Source organism: Sinohyriopsis cumingii, chromosome 10 (genome assembly GCF_028554795.1).
Source record: "Sinohyriopsis cumingii isolate HCF-2022 chromosome 10, ASM2855479v2, whole genome shotgun sequence".
Classification (NCBI taxonomy): domain Eukaryota; kingdom Metazoa; phylum Mollusca; class Bivalvia; order Unionida; family Unionidae; genus Sinohyriopsis; species Sinohyriopsis cumingii.
The window spans coordinates 107,103,158-107,126,491 of record NC_142970.1 but is presented as its reverse complement, the minus strand read 5'-3'; the positions used below and the strand labels follow the sequence as shown (position 1 = coordinate 107,126,491).

The 23,334-nt window shown below is 34.3% G+C and overlaps 1 protein-coding gene across 1 annotated transcript in view; it reads right to left on the bottom strand.

Moving 5' to 3' along the window:
• LOC149790788 (trafficking kinesin-binding protein 1-like) overlaps positions 1-23,334 on the bottom strand; it is a 178,498-nt gene that overhangs the window by 21,459 nt on the left and 133,705 nt on the right. Inside the window, exons 13-17 of the mRNA XM_089973262.1 lie at positions 21,313-21,453; positions 9,270-9,418; positions 5,796-5,942; positions 4,657-4,753; positions 2,003-2,044 (exon numbers count right to left, since the gene is read on the bottom strand). Coding sequence (XP_089829388.1) covers positions 2,003-2,044; positions 4,657-4,753; positions 5,796-5,942; positions 9,270-9,418; positions 21,313-21,453 — 576 coding nt within the window. The remainder of the gene's footprint in view (positions 1-2,002; positions 2,045-4,656; positions 4,754-5,795; positions 5,943-9,269; positions 9,419-21,312; positions 21,454-23,334) is intronic.

The following is a 23,334-nucleotide window of genomic DNA, read 5'->3' as shown; positions in this document are numbered from 1 at the left end:
GTATGCGGCACTTGCACTGGAAAGTTTGCCCACTCCTGGTCTATAACATACAAGTGCAATGTAGATACAAAGAAACATATTGTTTTGAATTGACAAAGTGGAAACACCTGGTTAACCCTAAATGTCAGTATATACAGCAATGTGGTCTAAGGTTGACATTGCCCGGGGTGGGTGTGGGAGACAAGCGCCCCAATCCTCCAAAATGCCCCATATGGCCTGTGTCTCTTACTGCCTCTGTCAACTAAAATCCAGCTCCTGGCCTTCGCGAGTGGCTTAGATTTGAAGCCCGGCAGACCATGTTTTCTACTAACAGGAGAAGGGGTGAAGGCGGCCCACTGGCGCCTTAAAACCAGTTGCTTCGGGTAGGTGGGACTCGTAAACCTTGGATGGTAGCTCATCTAGGAGAAGGAAAACTCTGATTCCAAACCTCTGCTGCCTTGTGGCTATACCCATTCATGGGAAAGGCTAAGGGAGTAAACCCCGACAGAAAATCCGGAGATGGAGTCCCTAAGGCGGTATGACATTGACTTCAACGTCATTCCGGCAACTCCTGCGACGCCGTTGGTGCCAAGCTGTATCGGCATTCGTCGTTCCCTTGGGCACACCAGCTGCGTGGAGAGGGGGGATCTGCTGCATGGGCAACAGCTGATTCTCCATACCACCCTGCCCAGGCTTCATAGCTCCACTGGAGAGGACACTCCAGCGTCGTCGTACGGTGTCGGCACAACACGAGAAGTAGCAGTTTACCGGTTCTAAGTCAATGTCCATCAGGTAGTAATAACCACAGTTATGAAGATAATCCTGGGCATCTGTTGCCTTCACAAAGTATACAATTCATCTTTTTGGGGGCATATTATTGCTAAGCAGCAAACATTTTGATATTTGGGCATTTACCATTTGACTGGAAATGTATGTACTTCTCACACAAGTTTCGGGACATAATTTCTGAGTATTATTCAATACTTGATGGAAATACATGGAGGATCATCTGTAATTATAAGTCATATTGTTTTCCTTGCATGAAAGTTCCAATACTATGATAATAAATGAAGAATTGCTGAGTAATATTTGTCAAGTCACAAGATACTATTTCTGATATTTGATCTAATTGATTTAAATGAGTTTAACATCTTCACCATCTTTTTCCTTTAAAGTACGACTGCACCTAAAATGATCTAACAGGAGCAACCTATTCATCGCAGTTTTGATACATACAGATTTTTCAATTACAAACCTTTATTTTTCTTTTTATAAAAGATGAAAATGCATGTGCCATAATACATTAAAAATGCTTCATTTATTAAGTGTTTTTAAATACAGAATGTTGCAACAGTAATATTCAATTTTAATAAGTAAATGGCACATAAACATTCCATCCAACTCACAGTAAATAACAACATATGTTGTGAGGCCATATAATGATTGATAATAAACACTGTAATTGCACGCCATGGAACTAACATGACTCTATCTGGCAATATTCAACAACAAAAAAAGGTGGTGTATATAAAAAACCAATCCTCAATCTAACTATCCTTTTTTCATGCAAAAAATGTAAAAGCAAAGCACTGTTTTATAAGAGTTCTAAAGAATGCCATGTCTCGCCTGCTTTGCTTCTATGTGATTTTAAACAGTAATCCTAACCAAAAAATAGGTCAATGTAACCCATTTCTGCAAGTTGTAAGAACTGACCCCAAGAAGGATGGAGCCATTAACTTTCATGACTATTTGCAAAAGTCTCAGAGAAATCAAGCTAAATGCAAAATCTTCACATTTATGCACATTGCTTATACTTGCTTACAAGTCAAGTCCAACTACAAACTGCACAGACTCAGACCTGCCATTGGCAGATCAGTGTGTATGTAAACTGGAGATGAACTTGCATACGAGTACACAAGGTACATAACGACAACTCCACTGGACAAAGGATACCTATGTCTCCCTTATAGCTTGTGCGCAATGAAAAAGCCATGCTTATACTACAGAACCAAACTAAACTTACTCTTCACTTTGAAGAGTTTCGGCGGAAGAATCTTCCTCGTCACTGCCATACCAAAAGTTAATAATCAGACAAATCATACAAAATGCCGATGGAAAATACAGTTCATGCACATGCTCAAATCATTTTATTACATGTATTATCTAACGTGTATTTTCTAAGTAACAACCATTGATATTACTCTACAACTACAGAACCACCTCATTATAATGCCCTTCACTGTAACACAGTTTCTATTCTAAGGCACACATGGCCATAGATCACGTTTAAATTATTTAGTAGTATAACTGTTACCATATATATTCACCTATGAGTCGAGTCAAACTGCAAACAACAAACATCCAGATAATGTGCCTGCAGATCAGGGTCTCAGGGTCTATGTTGTTTGTTCTACTGATTACTCCTAACAAACTGTACAGACCAAGATCTGCCAGCGCATTATGCGATGGCAGATCCGAGTCTTGGCAGTTTGCTGTTTGATGCGTCTCATAAATGAACCTGCATTTGACGTTCTAATACTAGTACATTTTACAAGGTGTTATCACTATATGGCAGTACCACATAGCTCCCATGGACAGTGTAATAATGAGGACAGTCTTATAATGAGTTTGTACTGAATGAATTATTTACTTCTTAACAAGGTTGTCTCACTATCAGTTAGCACAATGGCCCCCCCCATGAATGCCACCCCCACCCCCCGTGGCCACCCACTTTTTACGGCCAGAATCACTTGTCATCTTCAAGTTTGTGTTCAAAAGGATCCCTAAGGATCAGCCTCATTTGCATATGACTAAAAGGCCTTTATGCTAGGATGCAACATGCTTGGTGTCAAATTGGACTGAAAGACCCTTAGGCTAGGATACAACATGCTTGGTGTCAAATTTGACTGAAAGGCCCTTAGGCTAGGATACAACATGCTTGGTGTCAAATTTGACTGAAAGGCCCTTAGGCTAGGATACAACATGCTTGGTGTCAAATTTGACTGAAAGGCCCTTAGGCTAGGATACAACATGCTTGGTGTCAAATTTGGTTAAAAGGCCCTTATGCTAGGATGCAAAATGCGTGCTGTCAAATTTGGTTACAAGTTTTTTTAAACAGCTTTTGAGATAAATGCTATTTAAAGTGTTGTTCTATTTTTAGGACATATCTGATGGTCGATCTGCATTATCAGTATACCTCTGACCTATAATGCTTCCTGTCCCATAATGCACTTTTCAGAATCTAGTCAAATTCTGTTGAGTGGCTCATGAGGAAGAAGTCATAAGGTCATTTATTTGTAGTAACAGTCATAAGGTCATTCATTTGTAGTAACAGTCATAAGGTCATTCATTTGTAGTAACAGTCATAAGGTCATTTATTTTTAGTAACAGTGATAAGGTCATTCATTTGTAGTAACAGTCATAAGGTCATTCATTTGTAGTAACAGCAGTCATATTTGACACCAGATAAGCATCTTTTGTTCCAATTTGCAAAGCTTTCATCAGTGTGATTATTTGTTACATTTGGTAAACTTATGATCAATGGTTTGGTTTCAGTTTGAGAGACTTTAAATTGTGTTTATTTGTAGAAATGTTGGCAGAATGGCAAGACTGACTAAAACAACTATTGAACAGTAAATATGTCAGGGTTCATTCTGTCAAATCTGGTAAAATTCTGTGCAGCATTTTTTGAGAAGTCAATTAGACATGTTTTTATTTTTTATTAACAACAGCCATTTTCAGATGTCAGATGAAAATTTAGAGGCTTTTATGCCGAATGATTTCTGTCAAATTGTTCAACTTCTGTTTAGGAATTTGTATTGGTCATCATTTACAAACATTTAGTAATGAATCATTTGCAAAACTTTCTGAAAGACCTTTAGATCCAATGTACCATCTGTTAAAGTTAGTTAAATTGTTTTCAGTGATTTTTAAGAAGTCATCTGAAACTTGTTCTTTTTTGTTTATAAAGATAAAATGATGGCGATATTTATTTGATGTCAAATTGGTATCATCTGTATAAAATTGAAAACTGAAAATGTTGTCAAAGTCCGTTCATTGCTTACTCAGAAAAATATCTTTGTTTTATTTCTAATGATTGTAATCAGCCATATCTGACAGATGATCAGCATCATTTCCTTGAGATACAACATAAAACATATGGTAATCTGAGGATATTCATGAAAAGAAAATAAAAGAGTTTTTCAGATGCAAAAAATTATTTTTTTTACCGCTATAAAACATACAATTTACAAACAGAATGTATATAATAAAAGACTTTTTCTGTATGACAAATATGCCCTCACTGCAAATGAGGGTAAAAAGTCTGTCCAAAAATTTAAAAACTTTTGAAAAGTGATATAATGGCATGAAATCTATTCGGGTCACTTTACATATGATACAAACATGCCTTCCAAATTGCATCTGTCCATCTTTAGTGCTAATGGGCTTTTCGTCACCCAAAATACCACAGTATGACACATATGTGTAAAGAATTTATAAATTTTTATAATGCCCTGAAAATATAGACAAATCACTGATACACAGATACCAAGATGTTTAAAAAAATTCATTCATCTACATAACACATGCATGATCTTGCAAACATGCTTTGTTTGATGAAGAGATGCATAAAAAAAATCACTTTAAAGAAATACCAATTAAGAAAATGAAATTTACCTTGCTCTCTCCGAGGGATGCTTTACTGTTGAGTTGGTATATGTATAAATGCTTGGCGATTCGGGAAATTTCCTAAGTGCATAGTCAGAGTAATCATCTGTGGAAAAGACAAAAATAACATTTGTATAAAAAGTTCTCTCCAGCTACAATTGTACTTCAAAACATCTAAAATGGTGAACCCTTAATTCTTCTTTGTTCTAAATTATTTCAAGATTGTATGCAACATAAGTCTTATGCTGAAGTGATACAGGCAACCCAGAATACGAGGCATTTCAACCCAAGTCCATTTTGGATACATTTTGATGGAGTGATATGGCTTACCATGGAGGAAATCACTTGAAAATAGATGAGAGCTCAGTCACATGCTAAATACAAAGTAGGCAATAACAAGTCATGCCAAAAACATTATGATACCTTTATCAAATTATCTGTATAAGTTCAATAAATTACCTCTCTAACGAGTTTGTAAAAAAATATAAAGTTGGAAATGTCTGACAGGGTGATATTTCTGCATAACTCAGTGGCACTGCTGTAAGAAAGGGATAAATAATATGTCACAGATTGACAATTTAATGCCTTGTGTAGCAGTGACAGTGTTGTAATGAAGTGTTAGGTGACATTTTACTGACAACTTAATGCCTTGTGTAGCACAGTGACAGTGTTGTAATGAAGTGTTAGGTGACATTTTACTGACAATTTAATGCCTTGTGTAGCACAGTGACAGTGTTGTAATGAAGTGTTAGGTGACATTTTACTGACAATTTAATGCCTTGTGTAGCACAGTGACAGTGTTGTAATGAAGTGTTAGGTGACATTTTACTGACAATTTAATGCCTTGTGTAGCACAGTGACAGTGTTGTAATGAAGTGTTAGGTGACATTTTACTGACAATTTAATGCCTTATGTAGCTCAGTAACAGTGTTGTAATGAAGTGTTAGGTGACATTTTACTGACAATTTAATGCCTTGTGTAGCACAGTGATAGTGTTGTAATGAAGTGTTAGGTGACATTTTACTGTGACATTTCATTGCCTTAACACTGCTATAAAAGTCAGTATTATATCAGAGTGTGAAATATTTTTATATCACAAGACATAATAAGATCATACAATTTTGTTTGTTTATGTTATGCAACAATACCATCTTCCTCCAGGTCACTAATGGAGTACACCTCTTCTTCTAGATCTAACTTTCTCTCGCCTTTAATCTGGACACCAGGTCGCTCCTCAAAAATCCTACCAATGTGTGGTGTTGCTAGCTGCTGCCATTGACGTAATGTCACTGAACCTGGAATAGGGTTTCATAACACTTAATTTGCATTTCTCAATCAATGAAGACACTGGAGGATTGGAAATGTGCACAGATATGGCAACATTTACATGCTTTCCCTTCACCCACTCACCCCCAGTCCCCCATCCATCACTGGTGCAGAAGACCTAACTGTATCACACTCTAAAATTAGCTTCTAATGTGATATCTTGCTGTATGGGGAAGCAAAATCAGCCAATTTACTTGCGTATTCATACGATTTAAAATGTCAGTTTATCTCTGAGATACAAATACTGCCAAATATTATAACTATATCGAGGTTACTTTTTGAAAATTTCACAGTGAGGCACCAATTTCTGCCCTGAAACATACTGACAATGTATAAATTATCAAGTGTATCAAATATTGGATGGACTATCAAACTTTCCATTTCAAATTTTTTTTCTATACAGCTTTTGTCATTACTGAGTATTGGGTGGTTTTTCCTTCATTAATCCTCTTCTCTGAATTTTTTTATAGTTTTCTTTGAAATAAGTTTTATTATGTGCTGAAATAGCATACAGACTGAACTATCAATTGCCAAAAATACTGCTTTTATTTAAAGCTAGCCCATGAATTAGTATAAATAATTTTGATAATTTACTAGAGTGATATACTTTTTAACTGTGGTCAATAGATATCGATAACGTCATGACCAAGAAATCTGATCTGCCAATCTGTCACTAGCTTGGTCTAGTGGTAAGTATGGCCACCTATCATGCAAAAGTACCAGGATCAAATACTACAACATGCTTATTTGTTTCTTCAATTATTTGTATGTGTTCCTTTACTTTGAATTAGGAATGAGAATTATGTTACTACAAATATTTTCTGTGTGGATGTACACATAACAATGCAGAATACCAACAGTAATCGCTGACATTAAAACACAACACTGATGAAATCTGATACTTCAGTCTGTTATATAATGCATGTCAATATGTTTAAGCAAAACATAAAGAAAATTTGCTTGTTCTGAGTGAATACATTATTTCCATGAGATGAAATGTATCCATTATTCACTTGATACCAGCAAATATCATCCCATTATTAAAATGAATCGCTCTCTGAGAACTGCCATTGCCAGGGGCAATTATACTAATTATTAATGCCAACATAGTATTGAAAATGAACTGCCCTCTTTGAATTGTGATTGCCAGCAGCATTTATAGTGATCATGTGTGCCAATATAGTAATGAAAATGAACTGCCCTCTTTGAACTGTGATTGTTACTGGCATTTCTAGTGATCATTAATGCCAACATAGTATTTAAAATGAATTGCCCTCCTTGAATTGTGATTGCCAGGGGCATTTCTAGTGATTATTAATGCCAACATAGTACTGAAAATGCTATGTGCATTATATTTAAAAACAAATATGTTACAGTTCTTTATATAGCCATGATATCAGCCAGACAGAAGCTTTTATCTGATGAATAAACAGTTACAAGATGTTCAAATTTAAAAAAGGATACAACTGCACATTCAAACATAAATGTTTAGTTATAACTGAAAACCATGGAATACATAATGATAGACAGACAGGGCTCATTGTTATAGCTGAAAACCATGGAATACATAGTGACAGACAGACAGGGCTCATAGCTGTCATAGCTGAAAACCATGGAATACATAATGACAGACAGACAGGGCTCATTGTTATAGCTGAAAACCATGGAATACATAGTGACATACAGACAAGGCTCATTGTTATAGCTGAAAACCATGGAATACATAATGACAGACAGACAGGGCTCATTGTTACAGCTGAAAACCATGGAATACATAATGACAGACAGACAGGGCTCATTATTATAGCTGAAAACCAAGGAATACATAGTGACAGACAGACAGGGCTCATTGTCATAGCTGAAAACCAAGGAATACATAGTGACAGACAGACAGGGCTCATTGTCATAGCTGAAAACCATGGAATACATAATGACAGACAGACAGGGCTCATTGTTATAGCTGAAAACCATGGAATACATAGTGACAGACAGGGCTCATTGTTATAGCTGAAAACCATGGAATACATAATGACAGACAGACAGGGCTCATTGTTATAGCTGAAAACCATGGAATACATAATGACAGACAGACAGGGCTCATTGTTATAGCTGAAAACCATGGAATACATAATGACAGACAGACAGGGCTCATTTTTATAGCTGAAAACCATGGAATACATAGTGACAGACAGACAGGGCTCATTGTTATAGCTGAAAACCATGGAATACACAGTGACAGACAGACAGGGCTCATTGTTATAGCTGAAAACCATGGAATACACAGTGACAGACAGACAGGGCTCATTGTTATAGCTGAAAACCATGGAATACATAGTGACAGACAGACAGGGCTCATTTTTATAGCTGAAAACCATGGAATACACAGTGACAGACAGACAGGGCTCATTGTTATAGCTGAAAACCATGGAATACATAGTGACAGACAGACAGGGCTCATTGTTATAGCTGAAAACCATGGAATACATAGTGACAGACAGACAGGGCTCATTGTTATAGCTGAAAACCATGGAATACATAATGACAGACAGACAGGGCTCATTGTTATAGCTGAAAACCATGGAATATATAGTGACAGACAGACAGGGCTCATTGTTATAGCTGAAAACCATGGAATACATAGTGACAGACTGACAGGGCTCATTGTTAGTGTGGGCAATTGTTTATCTTCAGCCAGTGCTGAATTCAATATATACTGAGTTTATCATATGCAATTGTTTATCAACAGCGAGTGTTGAATTCAGTGTAAAGGAAGTTAATGTAGGCAATTGTTTACCAATAGCCACAATGCTGAATTCAATGTATAGGGAGTTATTGTAGGCAATTGTTTATCAACAGCCACAGCGTGGAATTCATTATACAGTGTGCAATTGTTTATCAATAGCCACAGTGTTGAGTTTAATTTATAGGGAGTTAATGTAAACAATTTGGTTATCATTGGGTAACAATTCAAATCAGCCTAACTCTAGGTAACTGGCTAGGCAGTGAATATCAGCAAAAATGAAACTAGTCCAACTTAACTTAAACAGCCAACAGACGGAGCAAGAATAAATAAAAAATACAACCAAACAGTCCTTTGAAGACAGGTGGGTGTTTAATAGGAGTAATCTGTAAAATTATTTTACTGATTGTACCTTACAGATTAGGTCTATATGTAATTTTGTTACAGATACTGACTGTTTAATTTTGGTAGGTGCTTCATCCAGATAATCTTCAAAGCAATTCTAGACTTAATAGGGTTGGGTCTAAAGTATAAGATTAAAAAAAAAAACTGTTACCTTCAAGTGGTTTGATAATCTGCAGTTTCTCTGGCATTTTGTAGTGATGTCCACTACTACCAGTCATTGAGAAATATGACCATCCACTTCCACCAGATATCATACTGTCTGGGGTCTTGCATCGGCCATAGGTTTCTTCACTCTCCGATCTGCAAAAAAAAAAGTTCTTTAACCACTATTTACAAATAAACTAGTTAAGAAGCCAATCTATGTCTCAAAGTAAAATTATTTGCAATGTCTGATAACAATTTCTCCATGGCAACAGAAAATCATCTTCAAAAGCTTTAGCAATGGGCAATCCATGTAAAGTTTTACAAATTACTCTCTGTAATCCTGACTTTGGATTTCTCTGTCTATATGGATCTCTGTCTATATGGATCTATCTGTCTCTACAATCCTATTCCTTTCCCTCTAATGTAGTTGTGGGTAACATACGATCAAGATGGCAATCCAATGATGCAAAAAAAATCCAATGACCATTAAAAAAAGATGCTGATAAAAATTTAAAATCAGCCTGAAGAAAGGATTTTTCAAATGTCATGTCTTGCTTTCTACCACATTAATTACTGGCATGGCAAACACCACATTTCAAGTGACATAGGAGACAATGGAGGGACATTTTATATGCCATGTCATGCCTTCTGTCACATTAATTACTGGCATGGCAAAAACCACATTTCAAGTGACATAGGAGACAATGGAGGGACATTTATATGCCATGTCATGCCTTCTGTCACATTAATTACTGGCATGGCAAAAACCACATTTCAAGTGACATAGGAGACAATGGAGGGACATTTTAAATGCCATGTCATGCCTTCTGTCACATTAATTACTGGCATGGCAAAAACCACATTTCATGTGACATAGGAGACAATGGAGGGACATTTTAAATGCCATGTCATGCCTTCTGTCACATTAATTACTGGCATGGCAAACACCACATTTCATGTGACATAGGAGACAATGGAGGGACATTTTAAATGCCATGTCATGCCTTCTGTCACATTAATTACTGGCATGGCAAACACCACATTTCAAGTGACATAGGAGACAATGGAGGGACATTTTATATGCCATATCATGCCTTCTGTCACATTAATTACTGGCATGGCAAAAACCACATTTCAAGTGACATAGGAGACAATGGAGGGACATTTTAAATGCCATGTCATGCCTTCTGTCACATTAATTACTGGCATGGCAAACACCACATTTCATGTGACATAGGAGACAATGGAGGGACATTTTAAATGCCATGTCATGCCTTCTGTCACATTAATTACTGGCATGGCAAACACCACATTTCAAGTGACATAGGAGACAATGGAGGGACATTTTATATGCCATATCATGCCTTCTGTCACATTAATTACTGGCATGGCAAAAACCACATTTCATGTGAGGTGTTAAATGATGCAAAAATGGAAACAATGGACAGACTTGTCAAATGCCTTGTCTTGTCTTCCATCACATTAAACAACGGCATGAAAAAATACACATTTCATTTAAGTAGATCAATAGTTATCTTTACATTCTTCGCTACTAATTCCATGAAAGAGTATTATATTTGTTATAGGTCACTCGACCCCCACCCCCAAGCACTGAGCCCGTTTACTGATTATTGTGAGAAGGCACATCTTTCCACTTCAATAAACAGGACATGATATTGTCATGTTTTTCTGTTGCATGGAGAAATTGTTATCCGACATTGCAAGTAATTTAACCTTGAGACATAGACTGGCATCATAACTATGGTTTTATAGGCATGTGGTTTTCCGTAAAAGACTTCTTAATGGAGTGGGGAAGGATTATTGTGTCAGGCGGTCTGGGACAATCAGATTTTAGCTTTGGGGAAACAGGCTTGGACTAGCAGATCTAACTTTTAAAAATGGAAAAATGTTTCATACAGCTGTTTTTAATTAATTGTTCCAATTTTCATTGTCAAAAATAGATGTGGAAACTTATTTACATTGCTGATGCTTGGTATGAGAAGTCCTGACAATTTCATACACTGTATCATTACTAAGCCGATTTCAGACAGCCAATGTGACTACTGCTGCTTATACTAATGAATTCTGGTTTCAGTTATCTTATGTTTAATCATGCAACGACATTTAGTGATTATTTATACAGGTAATTATTGGGCACAAGTGATACCTGGTACAACTGTTCTAAATTCTGGTGGACAAAATATTGATTCAAAGCCCAATATTACTGAACTCCTCACATCACAGTAACATATTCCACATAAATTGTTGATGGTCATAGCATGGTTCTTAGGATGGGGGATTTATTTGTTGAAGCCTGTTTGCCCAAAGCTAAAATCTGATTGTCCCAGACCACCTGGCACAATATCCCCTCCCCATTAAGAAGTCTTTCAGGGAAAGCCTCATGCCTATAAAATCATCAGAAGTGGCAATAAGATTAACAAGATGGCTACCATGGCAGCAATTTCAGAGGTCATATTGGTACCATTTCCATTTATGACCAATTACATGTGAAGTCTTTGAGTGAAATACCCATGTCACCATGACTAACCATTTAAGATGAAGTAGCTGTAAGAAGATTTTGAAGTTGGTCACCATGATTAACCAATTGGTGATCTGGAGGTTTGAAGTCTTCCAGGGAAAACCTCATGTCACCAGGATGACCTTTTAAGGAGAAGCTGTAGCAACAAGATTTTCAAAGAGTTACCATGGCAGTCACAATGGAGGTCAAATCACCTTTTTTATTAATGATCAAGTACATACCATAAGAAATCTTCTTTAAGTAAAATCTTCATGTTGATATGACTGTTTGGATGAGATATCAATAACAAAATTTTCAACCTGGCCACCATGCTGGTCATTCTGTATGTCAGATCAGTACCATTTTCATTTTCAGACCAACTATACAGGATAAGTCTTTCGGTGAAAATCCCATATAGCTATGACCACTTGTTTACCAGAAGGAGGAAAAACAAAACTTGGCAGTATGCTGGAGATTGGATCCACACCATAAATATCACCAGTCTTTTCATGAAAACCAGATGCTGATACAACCATCTGTTCAAAAAAGGTGGCAATGACGAGATATTCTAAAGGTAGCAATGACAAGATTTTCTAAAGGTAGCAATGACAAGATTTTCTAAAGGTAGTAATGACAAGATATTCTAAAGGTAGTAATTACAAGATTTTCTAAAGGTAGCAATGACAAGATTTTCTAAAGGTAGCAATGACAAGATTTTCTAAAGGTAGTAATGACAAGATATTCTAAAGGTAGGAATGACAAGATTTTCTAAAGGTAGCAATGACAAGATTTTCTAAAGGTAAGGTAGAAATGACAAGATTTTCTAAAGGTAGCAATGACAAGATTTTCTAAAGGTAGTAATAACAAGATTTTCTAAAGGTAAGGTAGCAATGACAAGATTTTCTAAAGGTAGCAATGACAAGATTTTCTAAAGGTAGGAATGACAAGATTTTCTAAAGGTAGTTATGACAAGATATTCTAAAGGCAGCAATGACAAGATTTTCTAAAGGTAGGAATGACAAGATATTCTAAAGGTAGCAATGACAAGATTTTCTAAAGGTAGGAATGACAATATTTTCTAAAGGTAGCAATGACAAGATTTTCTAAAGGTAGGAATGACAAGATATTCTAAAGGTAGCAATGACAAGATTTTCTAAAGGTAGGAATGACAAGATTTTCTAAAGGTAGGAATGACAAGATATTCTAAAGGTAGCAATGACAAGATTTTCTAAAGGTAGCAATGATAAGATTTTCTAAAGGTAGTAATGACAAGATATTCTAAAGGTAGTAATGACAAGATTTTCTAAAGGTAGTAATGACAAGATATTCTGAAGGTAGTAATTACAAGATATTCTAAAGGTAGCAATGACAAGATTTTCTAAAGGTAGCAATGACAAGATTTTCTAAAGGTAGTAATGACAAGATATTCTAAAGGTAGGAATGACAAGATTTTCTAAAGGTAGCAATGACAATATTTTCTAAAGGTAAGGTAGAAATGACAAGATTTTCTAAAGGTAGCAATGACAACATTTTCTAAAGGTAGTAATAACAAGATTTTCTAAAGGTAAGGTAGCAATGACAAGATTTTCTAAAGGTAGGAATGACAAGATTTTCTAAAGGTAGTTATGACAAGATATTCTAAAGGTAGCAATGACATGATTTTCTAAAGGTAGCAATGACAATATTTTCTAAAGGTAGGAATGACAAGATTTTCTAAAGGTAGGAATGACAAGATATTCTAAAGGTAGGAATGACAAGATTTTCTAAAGGTAGCAATGACAAGATATTCTAAAGGTAGCAATGACAAGATTTTCTAAAGGTAGCAATGACAAGATTTTCTAAAGGTAGTTATGACAAGATATTCTAAAGGTAGTTATGACAAGATATTCTAAAGGTAGCAATGACAAGATTTTCTAAAGGTAGCAATGATAAGATTTTCTAAAGGTAGTAATGACAAGATATTCTAAAGGTAGTAAAGACGAGATTTTCTAAAGGTAGCAATGACAACATTTTTTAAAGGTAGTAATGACAAGATTTTCTAAAGGTAGTTATGACAAGATTTTCTAAAGGTAGTAATGACAAGATTTTCTAAAGGTAGTAATGACAAGATTTTCTAAAGGTAGGAATGACAAGATATTCTAAAGGTAGCAATGACAAGATTTTCTAAAGGTAGCAATGATAAGATTTTCTAAAGGTAGTAATGACAAGATATTCTAAAGGTAGTAAAGACGAGATTTTCTAAAGGTAGCAATGACAAGATATTCTAAAGGTAGTAATGACAAGATATTCTAAAGGTAGTTATGACAAGATATTCTAAAGGTAGCAATGACAAGATTTTCTAAAGGTAGTTATGACAAGATATTCTAAAGATAGGAATGACAAGATTTTCTAAAGGTAGGAATGACAAGATATTCTAAAGGTAGCAATGACAAGATTTTCTAAAGGTAGGAATGACAAGATTTTCTAAAGGTAGGAATGACAAGATTTTCTAAAGGTAGGAATGACAAGATATTCTAAAGGTAGCAATGACAAGATTTTCTAAAGGTAGGAATGACAAGATTTTCTAAAGGTAGCAATGACAAGATTTTCTAAAGGTATCAATGACAAGATTTTCTAAAGGTAGCAATGACAAGATTTTCTAAAGGTAGGAATGACAAGATTTTCTAAAGGTAGGAATGACAAGATATTCTAAAGGTAGCAATGACAAGATTTTCTAAAGGTAGCAATGATAAGATTTTCTAAAGGTAGGAATGACAAGATTTTCTAAAGGTAGTAATGACAAGATATTCTAAAGGTAGTAAAGACGAGATTTTCTAAAGGTAGCAATGACAAGATTTTCTAAAGGTAGTAATGACAAGATTTTCTAAAGGTAGGAATGACAAGATTTTCTAAAGGTAGTAATGACAAGATTTTCTAAAGGTAGGAATGACAAGATTTTCTAAAGGTAGGAATGACAAGATATTCTAAAGGTAGCAATGACAAGATTTTCTAAAGGTAGCAATGATAAGATTTTCTAAAGGTAGTAATGACAAGATATTCTAAAGGTAGTAAAGACGAGATTTTCTAAAGGTAGCAATGACAAGATATTCTAAAGGTAGCAATGACAAGATATTCTAAAGGTAGGAATGACAAGATATTCTAAAGGTAGTTATGACAAGATATTCTAAAGGTAGTAATGACAAGATATTCTAAAGGTAGTAAAGACGAGATTTTCTAAAGGTAGCAATGACAAGATATTCTAAAGGTAGCAATGACAAGATATTCTAAAGGTAGGAATGACAAGATATTCTAAAGGTAGTTATGACAAGATATTCTAAAGGTAGTAATGACAAGATATTCTAAAGGTAGTAAAGACGAGATTTTCTAAAGGTAGGAATGACAAGATATTCTAAAGGTAGTTATGATAAGATTTTCTAAAGGTAGTAATGACAAGATATTCTAAAGGTAGTAAAGACGAGATTTTCTAAAGGTAGCAATGACAAGATATTCTAAAGGTAGGAATGACAAGATATTCTAAAGGTAGTTATGATAAGATTTTCTAAAGGTAGTAATGACAAGATATTCTAAAGGTAGTAAAGACGAGATTTTCTAAAGGTAGCAATGACAAGATATTCTAAAGGTAGCAATGACAAGATTTTCTAAAGGTAGTAATGACAAGATATTCTAAAGGTAGTTATGACAAGATATTCTAAAGGTAGCAATGACAAGATATTCTAAAGGTAGTAATGACAAGATATTCTAAAGGTAGTTATGACAAGATTTTCTAAAGGTAGCAATGACAAGATATTCTAAAGGTAGGAATGACAAGATATTCTAAAGGTAGTAATGACAAGATTTTCTAAAGGTAGTTATGACAAGATATTCTAAAGGTAGGAATGACAAGATTTTCTAAAGGTAGTAATGACAAGATTTTCTAAAGGTAGTTATGACAAGATTTTCTAAAGGTAGTAATGACAAGATTTTCTAAAGGTAGCAATGACAAGATTTTCTAAAGGTAGGAATGACAAGATTTTCTAAAGGTAGTTATGACAAGATATTCTAAAGGTAGCAATGACATGATTTTCTAAAGGTAGGAATGACAAGATTTTCTAAAGGTAGTTATGACAAGATATTCTAAAGGTAGGAATGACAAGATTTTCTAAAGGTAGTAATGACAAGATTTTCTAAAGGTAGTTATGACAAGATATTCTAAAGGTAGGAATGACAAGATTTTCTAAAGGTAGCAATGACAAGATTTTCTAAAGGTAGTTATGACAAGATATTCTAAAGGTAGGAATGACAAGATTTTCTAAAGGTAGTAATGACAAGATTTTCTAAAGGTAGCAATGACAAGATTTTATAAAGGTAGTTATGACAAGATATTCTAAAGGTAGTAATGACAAGATTTTCTAAAGGTAGCAATGACAAGATTTTCTAAAGGTAGGAATGACAAGATATTCTAAAGGTAGCAATGACAAGATTTTCTAAAGGTATCAATGACAAGATATTCTAAAGGTAGCAATGACAAGATTTTCTAAAGGTAGGAATGACAAGATTTTCTAAAGGTATCAATGACAAGATATTCTAAAGGTAGGAATGACAAGATATTCTAAAGGTAGCAATGACAAGATTTTCTAAAGGTAGGAATGACAAGATTTTCTAAAGGTAGCAATGACAAGATATTCTAAAGGTAGCAATGACAAGATTTTCTAAAGGTATCAATGACAAGATTTTCTAAAGGTAGCAATGACAAGATTTTCTAAAGGTAGGAATGACAAGATATTCTAAAGGTAGCAATGACAAGATTTTCTAAAGGTAGCAATGATAAGATTTTCTAAAGGTAGGAATGACAAGATTTTCTAAAGGTAGGAATGACAAGATATTCTAAAGGTAGCAATGACAAGATTTTCTAAAGGTAGCAATGACAAGATTTTCTAAAGGTAGGAATGACAAGATATTCTAAAGGTAGCAATGACAAGATTTTCTAAAGGTAGCAATGATAAGATTTTCTAAAGGTAGTAAAGACGAGATTTTCTAAAGGTAGCAATGACAAGATTTTCTAAAGGTAGTAATGACAAGATATTCTAAAGGTAGGAATGACAAGATTTTCTAAAGGTAGCAATGACAATATTTTCTAAAGGTAGCAATGACAAGATTTTCTGAAGGTAGCAATGACAAGATTTTCTAAAGGTAGTAATGACATGATTTTCTAAAGGTATCAATGACATGATTTTCTAAAGGTAGCAATGACAAGATATTCTAAAGGTAGGAATGACAAGATATTCTAAAGGTAGCAATGACAAGATTTTCTAAAGGTAGGAATGACAAGTTATTCTAAAGGTAGGAATGACAAGATTTTCTAAAGGTAGCAATGACAAGATTTTCTAAAGGTAGCAATGATAAGATTTTCTAAAGGTAGTAATGACAAGATATTCTAAAGGTAGTAAAGACGAGATTTTCTAAAGGTAGCAATGACAAGATATTCTAAAGGTAGTTATGACAAGATATTCTAAAGGTAGGAATGACAAGATATTCTAAAGGTAGGAATGACAAGATATTCTAAAGGTAGCAATGACAAGATTTTCTAAAGGTAGGAATGACAAGATTTTCTAAAGGTAGGAATGACAATATTTTCTAAAGGTAGCAATGACAAGATTTTCTGAAGGTAGCAATGACAAGATTTTCTAAAGGTAGTAATAACATGATTTTCTAAAGGTATCAATGACATGATTTTCTAAAGGTAGCAATGACAAGATATTCTAAAGGTAGGAATGACAAGATATTCTAAAGGTAGCAATGACAAGATTTTCTAAAGGTAGGAATGACAAGATATTCTAAAGGTAGCAATGACAAGATTTTCTAAAGGTAGCAATGATAAGATTTTCTAAAGGTAGTAATGACAAGATATTCTAAAGGTAGTAAAGACGAGATTTTCTAAAGGTAGCAATGACAAGATATTCTAAAGGTAGTTATGACAAGATATTCTAAAGGTAGGAATGACAAGATATTCTAAAGGTAGGAATGACAAGATATTCTAAAGGTAGCAATGACAAGATTTTCTAAAGGTAGGAATGACAAGATTTTCTAAAGGTAGCAATGACAAGATTTTCTAAAGGTAGCAATGACAAGATTTTCTAAAGGTAGCAATGATAAGATTTTCTAAAGGTAGTAATGACAAGATATTCTAAAGGTAGTAAAGACGAGATTTTCTAAAGGTAGCAATGACAAGATTTTCTAAAGGTAGTAATGACAAGATATTCTAAAGGTAGGAATGACAAGATTTTCTAAAGGTAGCAATGACAATATTTTCTAAAGGTAGCAATGACAAGATATTCTGAAGGTAGCAATGACAAGATTTTCTAAAGGTAGTAATGACATGATTTTCTAAAGGTATCAATGACATGATTTTCTAAAGGTAGCAATGACAAGATATTCTAAAGGTAGTTATGACAAGATATTCTAAAGGTAGGAATGACAAGATATTCTAAAGGTAGTTATGACAAGATATTCTAAAGGTAGGAATGACAAGATATTCTAAAGGTAGGAATGACAAGATATTCTAAAGGTAGCAATGACAAGATTTTCTAAAGGTAGTAATGACAAGATTTTCTAAAGGTAGTTATGACAAGATTTTCTAAAGGTAGTAATGACAAGATTTTCTAAAGGTAGTTATGACAAGATATTCTAAAGGTAGTAAAGACGAGATTTTCTAAAGGTAGGAATGACAAGATTTTCTAAAGGTAGTAATGACAAGATTTTCTAAAGGTAGTAATGACATGATTTTCTAAAGGTAGTTATGACAAGATATTCTAAAGGTAGTAATGACAAGATTTTCTAAAGGTAGTTATGACACGATTTTCTAAAGGTAGCAATGACAAGATATTCTAAAGGTAGGAATGACAAGATTTTCTAAAGGTAGGAATGACAAGATATTCTAAAGGTAGCAATGACAAGATTTTCTAAAGGTAGCAATGACAAGATTTTCTAAAGGTAGCAATGATAAGATTTTCTAAAGGTAGTAATGACAAGATATTCTAAAGGTAGTAAAGACGAGATTTTCTAAAGGTAGCAATGACAAGATTTTCTAAAGGTAGTAATGACAAGATATTCTAAAGGTAGGAATGACAAGATTTTCTAAAGGTAGCAATGACAATATTTTCTAAAGGTAGCAATGACAAGATTTTCTGAAGGTAGCAATGACAAGATTTTCTAAAGGTAGGAATGACAAGATATTCTAAAGGTAGTAATGACAAGATATTCTAAAGGTAGTAATGAGAAGATTTTCTAAAGGTAGTAATGACATGATTTTCTAAAGGTAGTAATGACATGATTTTCTAAAGGTAGTAATGACATGATTTTCTAAAGGTATCAATGACATGATTTTCTAAAGGTAGCAATGACAAGATATTCTAAAGGTAGGAATGACAAGATTTTCTAAAGGTAGCAATGACAAGATTTCCTGAAGGTAGCAATGACAAGATTTTCTAAAGGTAGCAATGACAAGATCTCCTGAAGGTAGCAATGACAAGATTTTCTAAAGGTAGGAATGACAAGATATTCTAAAGGTAGCAATGACAAGATATTCTAAATATAGTAATGACATGATTTTCTAAAGGTAGTAATGACATGATTTTCTAAAGGTATCAATGACATGATTTTCTAAAGGTAGCAATGACAAGATTTTCTGAAGGTAGCAATGACAAGAATTTCTAAAGGTAAGGTAGAAATGACAAGATTTTCTAAAGGTAGCAGTGACAAGATTTTCTAAAGGTATCAATGACAAGATTTTCTAAAGGTAGCAATGACAAGATTTTCTAAAGGTAGGAATGACAAGATATTCTAAAGGTAGCAATGACAAGATTTTCCAGATAGACATTAGACAACATTAAAAAGTTTTTTTGGTGTTTTTTGTGTGAAAACCTAAAACCTATACAATCATCCCCAGTTCTTTCCCCACCCACCCACTCACACGGGTTACTTAGATAACCTTTACCCAATTCATGAAATATATCATAAAAATAGGCTTTTGTGCAGGAAAAAAATGTTTTGCATGAATAAAATCTCCATATATATATATATATATATATATATATATATATATATATACACACTTTTATAATTGCAAAACATGATACAATTATCCAGAGAAGACAGCTATGAATTGAGATATCGAGATACGACATTCTGGTTAAAATGAGATCAACATCAAAAAGGGTTGGGGTAAGTGTCACATAAAAATCTGCATAAAAATACGGCTGAGACTGTGAAGAAATCTTGAAGTATGGAATAAATTTTGTCACAATTTATGTCAATGACACAGCTGCCAACCTCCGAGTACAAAAATACTGACTGCTTGTGACAAAAATACTGATTTTCAGAAACAAATACTGATTTTTAAAATTTTAATGCATATGTAACTATTTACAAGATATACAACTATCAGTAAAATAGGACAGTACATTACATAGTTATTTAATATTAAAGATGCATGTGTTGCACACTTGTACCTTCTGGATGGGCACCATTTCCATTTTTTTCCAATCATTATCGATTCCAATGTACCAACTTTCGTTGATGATCTCAATTTTGTGCGATTTTCTTACTGAACTGTTTTCGTTTTAGTATATCAGTAATCCTTTGCGATTTTACAGTCTGGAAAACGTGTGCAAAATAAATCACCAGCAACACTAGTAACTGAAAGAGGAAGGTTAATTTCCAAAAGAAATTTAATAAACCAAATTTCGATCAAATTACATCAAGGTTCTCTCTGGTATTTATATACGTTGTAAGTTCATGCTGAGTTGTGTATGATGAAGCAGCAAGCTGATGTTTATTAGCTTTTTTGTGCTCTTGTATTTCATAGGCATCTCCATGCACAATAGTGAAATCACATTACACAATTTGCAAAACATAGTTTTCTCCTTTACCAGACGGTTTCACAAATCTAAACAAGACGGCACTATTGTCCTTCCAGTTCTGTTTTCTTGTCTTTCCTGGAGAAAATTCTGAATATTCTGCTTTCCTATTCAACATGATTAGAAGCTGAGTATTATGAAGATCAGATACAGTGACAGCGGTAACCCTTTGCGATATCCAATATGGCAGAAAAATACAGGCATGGTAGCCTTGATTTCAAATGAACAAATAATATTGTAGATCTGTATTCCTACATATATGCAATAAATTTCTATCTGAATGGAACCGAGTGCCTGTTCTAAACTGAAAATTGCAAGGAAATTTTTTAAAATTTTTAAAAAATTAAAAAACGTACTTTTTGCAAAACCCTCGTAGTCAAGTCGAAAATCAGGAAAAAATGGGACACTTGGCAGCTATGAATTGAGTCTAATGACCTGCATCATTTACAATGAAGGGAATAAAATTTTACAAGAATGTTTGGTTAAATGTACCAAATGTCCATGAAAGACTCCGCTGTTTCTGGACATTTAACTTTTTCTAGACTTTTCATCAGGAACTTAAAGTAAATTTAGAAAGGCTAATCCCCCATTTCCCCAATAAACAAACACTGATTTTCTTTGTCTGTATATGATCTTACCTTTCCCTCATCTTTTTCTCCATTTCTTTTTGGAAGTCTAGTTCATTCAGCTCATTGGCTCGGCGCATGGAAAGTCTTCGGAGAGCAGCTTCAAGGTCATTTGAACCTGGAATTCCTGGGCGACCCAAGTGTTGTGTGGACCTGGTATCAATATATATATATAAAAATGTCTCTATTGAGTTTCAAATTTAAGAAGGTACAGGCTTTGTTCTGAAGTTAGATTCTTTAAAATAAATTTATCCATCAGTATTTAATTGATTAACACAACAAATTATCTACCTGTCGCCGATGCCTGCTCTAATGCTCTGAACTTTACTTGTGTATCTGAAAAATTCTTTAAAAGCTACCAATCTGTATTTAATCAGAAAAATATTAGATGAGAAATAACATTTTATGTGTGTGCAAATAAGTAACTGTATCCATAAATATTTCTCCTGTTCATCCTCCACAAATAAATATAGTTTAAACTTACTGTCATCTCTGTAAGGAAGAAGAGTGTGTGTGTGCGATTTGGATTTTAATGTAACTTTAACAATTTTTCAGTCATATCACTATGATGTCTGCAGTGTGACAGTTTATAGTGATGTCTGGCACTGGGGTGTCATTCTGAAGACATGCAGCATGATGTCCCACCCAGTCACATTATCCTGACACCAGGCTGACCAGTCCTAACACTAACCTCTTAATGCAGAGTGCCAAGTAAGGCAGCTGTTAGTATCATTTGTTTTAAGTCTTTGGTACGACTCGGCTGGGGATCAAACCCACGACCTCCTGCATCTGAAGCAGATGCTCTGAGCATAAGGTCACCATAGTGGTAAGAAGAAGAAGATGCATACAACAAATATATAATTGAAATAATGTAAACTGCATTATTGAAACAACTTATAAGTGTAATAGTTTTTAAGTATAGCACCCTTAAACTTCTCTGGTGAAACTGAATGTTACCAATTGAAATCACATGTGACAATAATGATAGGTTGGATAATTGCAACAATATCAATGAAATCACTGGAATTAACAAAAATGTTGTATGCACCATATGAAACAACATTTTGACTTATTGTACCACTGGAAATAGAAGTTTTAGAATTTAACAGGGTTGTCTGGAGGATATCTTATCACAAAAGTAAACACTGGTTTAAGCTGGGTATTAAAGGTTGCCATCCAGCAGGTTGATAGGGGAGTTAATCTGTTAAGAATTGCTTCCCTTTGATTAATTTATAGACAGCAACACATGCTTATTTTTTCCCCAGGAGAAATGGATTCTGAGGTAGTAAGAAAGTTATCCTAATATAATGTGATTTGTTAATATATTTGATGAAGAAATCAAGAGTTTTTTTCACCACAGTCAAGTTGACATGCATTGACTTACTCAGTCATGTGGCTTATCATTCATTCATGATGCAAGGTCAAAATTCCTCTGATAACCAGTTGGCAGTTCCTCTTGTACTAAATACAAGTCAGGATTATCCTAACTGCACGGAATAAAACCAAGTAACTGAGAATACTGCTATTTTTTCATTATGAATTTCACATAAACATGAATATCAGCTATTATTTTTCTCCTGATCATAAAAAGATTATTAAAATAGAATATAAACAACTGCAGCAACAAATACTAGAAAATAATAATAATAATAATAATAATAATAATAATAAGATGTCAATTTATACATTAGTCCTGACAGTTAGTGAGTTATTCCAAGTTGGCCTAGAGGAAGAAGTCACTCGTCTTTGTTTTGGGTAATCAGAATGCTTTCCTTGTTTGGGTATTCAGGATGCTTTCCTTGTTTTTGGTACTTAGGAAGGTCTCCAGAGGGGTACCAATTTTCACAGATATTATGGTATGACAAACCAGGAATTTAAAGGCCAAGTGAACACTGAGCAATCAATCATTGAGGATAACAGGATCTCCCCAAACTCTAACCCACTTCTCCATTGTATGAATTTAGTACCATCAATATTCTGGGCAGCAAAAATTTATAACCCACATAAATAAAATAAGTTTAGCACTAGGTATTC